The sequence below is a fragment of the Crocuta crocuta genome, unplaced genomic scaffold, assembly GCF_008692635.1.
Source record: "Crocuta crocuta isolate KB4526 unplaced genomic scaffold, BGI_CrCroc_1.0 scaffold645, whole genome shotgun sequence".
Lineage (NCBI taxonomy): Eukaryota > Metazoa > Chordata > Mammalia > Carnivora > Hyaenidae > Crocuta > Crocuta crocuta.
The window spans coordinates 2647134-2657190 of record NW_027530190.1 but is presented as its reverse complement, the minus strand read 5'-3'; the positions used below and the strand labels follow the sequence as shown (position 1 = coordinate 2657190).

Genomic DNA, 10057 nt, shown 5'->3' with positions numbered 1-10057 from the left:
CGCCTGGGTGGCTCAGTTGGTTAAGCGTCTGACTTCGAATCAGGTCATGATCTCACGGTTCATGGGTTCGAGCCCCGCGTTGGGCTCTGTGCTGACAGCTAGCTCAGAGCCTGGAGCCTGTTTCGGAGTCTGTGTTTCCCTCTCTCTCTGACCCTTCCCTGCTCACTCTGTCTCTCTCTATCTCTCCTAGAAATAAATAAAACATTAAAAAAAAAAAAAAAAGACTTGGATGCTTAATTAACTAAGCCACCCAGGGGCCCCTCATTAACTTTCTTTTATATATTTCTATGTACCCATAAGCACATGCACACAAACACACGTATTTAGACATATATTCTTAAATATATGTATCACACATACACACACTCAAGTAGGATATCATACACACTGTTCTGTTTGCCCCTGAAAGCACACACACACTTAAACATTTATCTTAAGGAGTTTTCCATATTAGTACAGAGGACTTACAGATTAATGTACCTATCTTTGTATTAAAGACAGATGTCAAATCAAAAATTGCTAGAAATCCTTCTTACATAATGTCAAATTGAACCAAGAAATGGGCTGAAATATTAATTATTGCCACCTTTGTCACAGATGAGTAGCTGGGCTAATTCCAACCTATCAACAAGAAACAAAAATATATATTCTGCCATAATTCAACTTTTAAATTTCAAACTTTGTTTTTTTCTTCCCCAAACAATGACACTGTTCTGCTGGAGTCTGTGGGTTTGCGTTACTATTATTCACATCAAAAGCCCAAATATAGAGTCTATGAGGAGGTGCCACGAGAAGGTGATGAAACACCAGCAAATCGAGAGAAAGCACTATCATCTTAAAGAAAAATAAATGAATCAGTTTTTCATGATTATAACATGATCTTACCATGTAGGCTTTTAAAGCAAGTAGAGCTAGTCTCAGCAGACTTGACAGCTTCCCACTCCAACTGCCCTGCTGGGATGCTACTTGTAGACTCTTTCTATAACACATCTCTGCAGCACCCATCATGCCTTGGCACTGATACACGTATGCCAGCCACTGAGGAACAGAAAGAGAAAAGAAAAAAAAAAAGATTTCAATTTACTACACAGACTGCTATCTACTTCTGACAAATTCAATGCACTTCAATAAAGTTTTATTTCATTACTGCTGAGTTTTGTGCCCCCCAAAAACAAAAATCACAGGTCAAGAAAGGAGTAGCTATCTTGCCCATTCTATCAGCAATAGCTTACTAGCCACATCACTTGAAAGTCTTTTTTTTTTTTTTTAATGTTTATTTATTTTGAGAGAGAGGAAGGGAGAGCATGACCAAGGGAAGGGCAGAGAGAGAGGGAGAGGGAGAATTCCAAGCTGGCTCCAAGCTGTCCGTACAGAGCCCGATGTGCAGCTTAATCTCAAAAACTGAGAGATCATGACCTGAGCAGAAATCAAGAGTGGATGCTTAACTGACTGAGCCACCCAGATACCCCAGACTTGAAAGTCTTAAAGAGATTTCTGAGATGGCAAGTCAGGAACAAAATCAAAACAATATAAAAACAGTCATATCCTGTAAATACTAATCAAAAAGAAGTGTGTAGAGCTGTATTAATAAAGTAGATTTTACGACTAGAAATAGTAAAACACAAAGGGGGCTGTTTCATAAGAATCAATTAATTGGAAGACAGAACATTCCTACATTTAACTAATAACACAGAATTTATGCAGAAGTTGACAGAAATGAATGGGGAAAAAACAGTCAAATGAAGAATCAAAGTTGGAGATTTTAACGCACCTATCTCAAAAATGGTAATAGAAACACAAAAAGTTCAACAAGGATATAGAAGAACTAAACATAATTAATTAGCTCAACTTAAATGACATATTTAGAAGACTACACTCAGTAACTGCAGTATACACATTCAGTGAAAATGTGTATGCAACATTTACCAAATCTGATCATAGAGCTTGGTCACATTTGAAAGAAGTAAAATCGTAGAGTTTACTCTAAGTGAACAAAAACACAGAGATAACTAAAAAAATTCCTCCCCTCCCATATTAGAAATTTTGCAACATGCTTCAGGAAAAAACAGGGATCAAAGAAGAAATTCCAATGGAAATTAGAAAAAATTTTCAAATAAATGACAATGAAAGCACTACATAAAATTTTGGGAGATGCATATTAGTGGAGAAAGATGGAAAAATCTGTAAGTTTCTCTGTCAAGAAGCTAGGGGGAAAAAAACCCTTAAATCCAAAGAAAGTAAAGAAAAAAGAAATCAATATGTGTAAGAAAAATATAATAAAGAAAATCAAGACAAAAAGTTGTTTCTTTGACAATAAAATTGCTTGTTATTAAGAAAAAATTTACAAAACACAAATTACCAATAAAAGAATGAAAAAGGAAAAAACGTTACAGATTTATAAACAGTAAAAAAAATTTTTTTAATGTTTATTTATTTTTGTGAGACAGAATGTGAGACAGCAGGGGAGGGGCAGAAAGAGAGGAGACACAGAATCTGAAAGAGGCTCCAGGCTCTGAGCTGTCAGCATAGAGTCCCATGTGGGGCTCGAACCCACCAGCCCAAAGTCAGATGCTTAACAGACTGAGCCACTCAGATGCCCCCATGATACATTAAGAAGAGGATATTGTGAACAACTTTATGCCAATAAACATGAAATTGAGATGTGCTGGACAAATACCCTGTAGATCATGAATGCTAAAGAAGTATAAAGAAATTTAACCAGTAATAATAAAAACAACAACAACAACTTTCCCATAAAGAAAATCCTTGGCCCACGTGGCTTCAATGGTGAATTCTTCCAAACATTAAAGAAATAAATGTCACTCTCATACAAACTTTTTCAGAAAATAAAGGAGAATTAACAACACAGATGCCAAAACCTAACACAGACCTCATAAGAATGAAAAATTGCAAGCCATTCTCTCATGAAGATAGCCATTCTCTCATGAAATTAAAAATTCTTTAAAAAGACATTAACAAATCAACTCCAGCAATATATAAAAGGAGTAATACATCATAACCACGATAACCAAGTAAGATTTCCTCTAAGAATGCAAGGTTAGTTTAGCATTTGAAAGTCAACACAGTCCATATTAACAGAATAATAAAAAAAGAAAAGAACCATTCTAACAGATGCCCCTCACAAGATCTGTTAAAATTCAACATCCATTCAGAAAAAAATATATCTTTTATCAATTTAGAAAAAAAGGAGACTTCTTTCTTCTGACAAATCTATCTATAAAAACTCCCAATAAATATAATTAGGAAATAGTAAATGCTTTCTATGTGAGGTTGAGAATAAGACAAGAACATTCACTTATTTTACCACCACTTCTATTTAATATTGTATTCAAGGTAGTAAATAGTATGATATGGCAAGAAAAAATCAATATAAAAATATTGGAAAAAGTAAAACTTTACAATTCACACAAATGACCTAATTATGTCATTTCATATGACATAATTATGATTTCATATGAAATCATTTCAGAAGAGTAAGTGAATTAAGCAAGGTTGCTGATGGTCAACATATAAATATCATAGCATTTCTAAGTATTTGGAGCTAACATACAAGACAAAAATACCATTTGTAATAGAGGAAAAAATATTAACTACCTAGAAATAAATTTAATACAAAAATGTAAGAGACTCTACATTGAAAATTGTAAAACACTATTGAGAGAAATTTAGAGCTTAAATAATTTGAGGCATATAGTACACTTGTGGATAGGGAAATTCAGTAGTATTACTTTATCAATCCTCCCCAATTAAACTACAGAGATGTAATTCCAATTAAGATCCTAGCAGGGCTTTGGTTTTGCAGGGGGGCGGAGGGGGAAGGGGTAGGGAGGAAGAAAGCAGGGTAATTGATAATCTACATGTAAATGCAAAAAACCTAAATGACCTGAGACACCTGAAGGAGAAAGAGTCAGAAGTCTTAATATTATCTCCACACATCAAAACTAATTGTAAAGCTATAAGCAAGAATAAACAAATACGTGAATGGAAAAGAATGCAGAGCCCTATATAACCCATATATATAGTCACCTGATTTATGGAAACCCATCACTACAGTTCAGTGGGGTCAGAATGGTCTTTTCAAGGAATGATGCTGGGACAGTAAGATATACACCTGGGAAAAAATGAACCTTGACTCTGCAACATTAACAAAAATTAATCCTGTAAGGATCATATACCTAATGTGAACATAAAACAAAAATCTCTGAAGGAAAACAGAAAAATGTATTCAGGAGCTTAAAGGAGGCAAAGCACTCTTGAATAATAAAGCATTAGCCATTAAAAAATGGTATGATAGACTTAATTAAAATTCAGAACTATTCATCAAAAAATGATATTAACAGAGTGTTAAGCCAAGATACAGACATGAGGAAATATGTGCAATACAAATATTCAAAATGTGCTTGTATCCAAAAACTACAATGAATTCCAAAAATCAATTAAAAAACAGCCTATGAAAAACTAAAAAAAAGGCACTTTATAAAGAGGATATCCAAAGGTTCATTAAGCTTATGAAAAGTGGCTCAACATCATGAATCAGGTAAAGTCAAGTTAAAACTGTCACAAGATACTATCATCTACATATCTACTGAAATGGGAATATAATAACCACAACTAGCAATATCAACAATTAGAATGCTCAAAATTTGTTGGTGGTAACATAAATTGGGACAACCATTTTAGAAAATTGTTTGATATGATCTAGTAGAGTAAACATATATATCTCTTATCACCCACCAAAAGACACATCTAAGGATGGACACAGCATTAACCATGATAGCCCAAATCTGTTAATAATCCAAATGTCTGTCAACTGTAAAAAAGATATATTTTATAATATATTCGTAAGATGAAATGGAAAATACTACAGTTATTGAACAACTAAATGAATCCCAAAGATATGATGCTGAAGGAAAGTAACCAGATACAAAAGAATAGTCCATTTATGTGATGTTCAAAAACCAGTAAAACTAGAGAGAAGTGACAGAAGTCAGAATAGTGGTTCTCCTCTTTATTTGAGACAGGGGGAAATCAAAGAAAAAGGTAGGGGAGAGGCAAGTAGGTTATTGACAATACTCTGGACCTTGGTATAGACGGCAGCTAAAAAGATATATACATAAGTAAAATATACTCTAGTCTTTGTGGATTATATCATAAATGAACACATACTCTGTATCTTAGGACTCTACATACTACATAATTTATCTTTTAATTTTTCTCTTTTAGTTTGACAAGAATATGGAATCTTGATGAAGAATATGAAATCATTAGTATCTCTCTGACCTTAAAATTAAAGTATCTTAATTCTCTTATGGCAAACGTTAGAAGAGGGGATAAAAACACCATCTTTCTCCAATTAATTAGAGTAAAAAGCTGGTTTAGCCTGCATAATCCAACTACTTTATGCCACTGGATAATCTTTTTAAGCAGAGACATCAAAAAGGTGTTATAATGAAAGATCAAAATGAGAAACAAATTATAGTAAAAAATAAGCTTCTGTAAAATCGATATCCAAAATCCTCTTTGATACTTTCTCTGGAGCACAGAGGAAACTATAATATGCTGAATAAAGTAATAACATTTTTTTTAATGTGTTTTAATATCAATAAGCATAAAGTACATAGTGATCATTATGTGTTTGTCATTGTAGATAACCAGAGCCAGCTAAAAGGATAGTCTGTTGATTCAGGCATCCATAACTACTTCAAAAAGCACTAAATGCCCATTAAAATCCTGGATATGGGTTACCTATAAGGTAGTGAAAGAAAAACCACAAAAATCCTCTCTAAAGGTAGATTCAGCACCATAATGACAAAATGTTTGAAACACTTCATTAGGTCTCTTACCTCAATCCCTTGTAAAAGACAGTATTTTCAACACTGTTTTAAATTGAGGAAATTCATAATCAACAATTTAGAAACCTTTGAAGCAGTGTAGCAGCAGGTCCTAAATTAGTACGAAATTCCTTAATCTCTCTAATCCCAATACAACATGCTTTAAATCTTGAAAATGAAAGATATATGGTGAGTTTAAAGGCAAGATAAATAAAGTGGAGCATACCCCCTAACCTCATCTAGTATCACGAAGTATTCTAATTTAGGACTCATTGTAAGAAAGGAGAGAATTTACCTGCCATGCTGGGACAGAGGTTGAATTGGACATAACTGTTTTTTGCAGCTCTTCAAGTACAGCGTCTGAGAGAGGGTTTTGTGAATCCAGGAGTGGTTTACACTGAACTTGTCTCAAAAGCAAGATGACAGCTGGCTGATCAGGGTTACTTTTTAAATTCTAAAAATTAAACCCCAAATAGAAATATATCACACAGACTCTTGAATGTTAAAATAGCAATTAAGCTATTCTTCATGTTGGAAAAAAATCTGAATTTAACCTTTTCTTATTAAAAAATAAACAACTGCAGAAATATAATAAATAGAACAATGAACAAATCAAACTCCACATTTAAATAAACTTTGAGATTGGTAATGCTATAATTGTAGTTTATAAGTCATTTATTTCAGATTAGTTCCCCTTTGACTTGTTTATTCTCAAGTGATATCCTGAAAAACTTAAGTTCTGAATATAAATACCTGAACCAGGAAAACATAATCTTAACAGTGAAGACTAAAACTATGCCTTATTGAAAGAAGCTATACTATATAAGAAGAAAAGACTTAATAAATGCTTTCCTTTTTCAACCACTTCACAAAGATATTCACTAGATGTCCTTCTCTAGGCACAGACTTCCTACACATTGTAAGAAAAATGACCCATTTATCCATTTCTCTAAGCCATTATTAATACATGAAAACACACACATACATAGTTACATATATGTATATGTATCTCCTTTCCTATATATATCTATACAGGGAAGAAGTTTAAGCAAGTTCTCTAAACAAGTCTTCTACTACTGTTTTAAACATTTCTTTCTTCGTTGATTGTCCCTCAATAGCATGCTTCTCTATTTTTTATAAATTAAGTCATAGTATTAAATGTATGTGATTGCTTTCTTCTGATTAAGAGACTGGAACAAAAGAATGACAAGAAAATCATAAAACTATCCCTTATTCTGTCAGACAGAACACAGCAACTGTCAGTTGCTTATTAAACACTCACTGCATAATACTAATCTGCCCTGAATATAGATGGAATTTCTTAAATAAAAGAGAAAATCTATGACTCTTCTTTTCAGAGAATTCAAACACCAAAGGGATCTTTGAAGATCCATTCTTCCTTCTCTGTAAAATTTATATTGATCTTTCCTTCAAAAGAAAAAAAAAACCCAACCACATTTCTAAAGGAAATATAATCTTCTTGGTAAGCATGTACGAAAAAAAGATGTTTTCAGGAAAGGTGATGCTTAAATCTCTCCTTATCCATTAAATTATTTCTGAATAGGATTATGAAATGGATTCATTCATTCAATAGATATTTATTGAATCCCTACTATGTGCTAGGCAAGGTGCTAAGGATTTACTCACAAAGCCCACAATCCAGGTGTAAAAGGTAACTAATGAGTAGCTCCAATCACCTACTTAATCCTCAGAGTCATTCTATGTGGTTCAGAAGTTTGGAAAAATACAGGGATCCTGGAAAATACAGCATTCTGAAGGCAGTAATCAGAAATCAAAGGAAAATACTGCTTCCATAATGGTACTGTCTTCCCAAAGACCTATTAAGTCCCTGAGTCCTAGAATCAGACAAATGTTGAGTTCAAATGGCAACTCAGTCAATTTCTAGCTGTGAACTGTTATGTAAACTACTTACCCTAAGTCTTAGTTTACTCATTTATAAACAGGGGATAATAATACATAGCCATGTCATATATTGTTGTGAAGTTCAAATACAAACTGCTAAATATACTGATCAGCTTATAGTAAGTACTCAATAAATGTTGGGTATTATCATCATCATCATCATCATCATAATCATTACTATCACCACTACCACCACCATATGCCCTTTAAATAACGTGCACTCTATTTTTAATGTTATTTTCAAGATGATAAGAATCCATAAATCTCAATGCTCAATTTCATAATAATACCTTTGTGCAGAGGGCTTCAGCTTCAGATATTCTTCCTGTGTCTATTAAACCAGTGACAGCTTGGGATAGAGACCACGTTTCAAGAGACTGGTTATAATTTTCAAGGAATTCTTTGTCTTTAACTATGAACAAAAATATTGATGTTACTTTCCTCTGCAATTTATAATGTTTTCTCAAAGGAGTAATTAGTTGCTAAGAAGTATTACAATTAGACTTATCACGCATATATAATTTTTCAAACTTACACGAACTACCGAAATACCATAAACTATCCTGACACCTGGCAGGTTTCTGAAGAGTTTCATTGTAGGAATATTTGTGTTTGAAAAACTTAAAACTTCATAGACTTGTGACTTACCTTTAAAAAAACACCTTACCTACAGTAAAATTAAAAATAATTCAGTGAAAAAATTAAATATTTATTCCAATATAATTGATATATGATAAATTACACATGTACATATTCAAACAGTACATTCTGAAGACTTTTGACATGGGCATATCCATGAACCATTATTAAAATCAAGATAATAAATATATTCATTGTAATAAAGTTTCTTCCTACCCCTCTGTAATCACTTCTGTCCCCAACGTACCTTTCCTCTTATTCAATGTCCCCAGGCAAACACTAATTATTTTCAGTTACAATAGATCAGTTTGCATCTTCTAAAATTTCATAGAAATAGAATCATAAAGTATAGACCCTTTGGCACCTTCACAGCTGTTAACAGGGTAAATTACATGCATTTTCAAACCTTAAAGTAACTTTGCATTCCCAGGATAAACCCCAGTTGATCATGATGATCATTTTTTTTATGTGTTGCTGGATTTGAATTTTTGCATCCTTAGTTCTGCAGCGTCCCTGCTGAAATTTTTGCCTGGCTTTGGTTTTGGGGTCAGGGTAATGCTGGCCTTTTAGCAGAAAAGTTACCAAACTTTCAATTTTCAGTTCTATTCATATAGAACTAGCATTATTTCTTCCATTAATGTTTGGTAGAATTCATCAGTGAAGACATTGGTCCTGGAGTTTTCTTTGTGGGGAGATTTTTAACTATAAATTCAGTATCTTTAATAGATATAAAGCTATTCAGTTTATTTCTTCTGAAGTGAGCTTTCCATCTTTCAAGGAATTTGTCTATTTCTTTTTTTTTATAGTTTATTGTCAAGTTGGTTTCCATATAACACCCAGTGCTCATCCCCACAAAAGCCCTCCTCCATGCCCATCATCCTCCTTTCCCTCTCCCCAACCCCCCAGCCTTCAGTTTGTTCTCAGAATTCAAGAGTCTCTCATGGTTTGCCTCCCTCCCTTTCTCCCACTATTTTTCCCCTTCTTTTCCCGCTTCGTCCTCCGTTAAGTTCATCCTAATCCACCTATATGTGCAAACATATGGTATCTGTCCTTCTCTGCCTGACTTATTTCGCTCACCATAACACCCTCTAGTCCATCCATGTTGCTACAAATGGCCAGATTTCATTCTTTCTCATTGCCATGTAGTATTTCATTGTATAAATATACCACATCTTAATCCATTCGTCAGTTGATGGACACTTAGGTTCTTTCCATGTTTTGGCTATGTTTGAGAGTGCTGCTATGAACACTGGGGTACATGTGCTCCTATGCATCAGCACTCCTGTATCCCTTGGGTAAATTCCTAGCAGCGCTATTGCTGGGTCCTAGGGGAGTTCTATTGTTAGTTTCCTGAGGAACCTCCACACTGTTTTCCACAGGGGCTGCACCAGTTTACATTCCCACCAACGGTGTAGGAGGGTGTCTGTTTCTCCACATCGTCGCCAGCATCTAGACTCCTTATTTCTAAGTGGCCAAATTTCATGGCGTAAACTTGTTCATAAGATCCTATTAGTCTTTAAATAGCTATAATGATGTATCCTCTTTCATTCCTGACATTGGTATTGTTTTTTATCCCTGATGTCTGGCTAGAGATTTATCAATTCTCCTGATCTTCTCAAAGAACAAGTTTCCACTTTTGTTAA

General features: G+C 33.9%; 1 protein-coding gene across 1 annotated transcript in view; it reads right to left on the bottom strand.

Moving 5' to 3' along the window:
• SKIC3 (SKI3 subunit of superkiller complex) overlaps positions 1–10057 on the bottom strand; it is an 81611-nt gene that overhangs the window by 13029 nt on the left and 58525 nt on the right. Inside the window, exons 37-39 of the mRNA XM_077765225.1 lie at positions 8066–8187; positions 6148–6306; positions 886–1038 (exon numbers count right to left, since the gene is read on the bottom strand). Coding sequence (XP_077621351.1) covers positions 886–1038; positions 6148–6306; positions 8066–8187 — 434 coding nt within the window. The remainder of the gene's footprint in view (positions 1–885; positions 1039–6147; positions 6307–8065; positions 8188–10057) is intronic.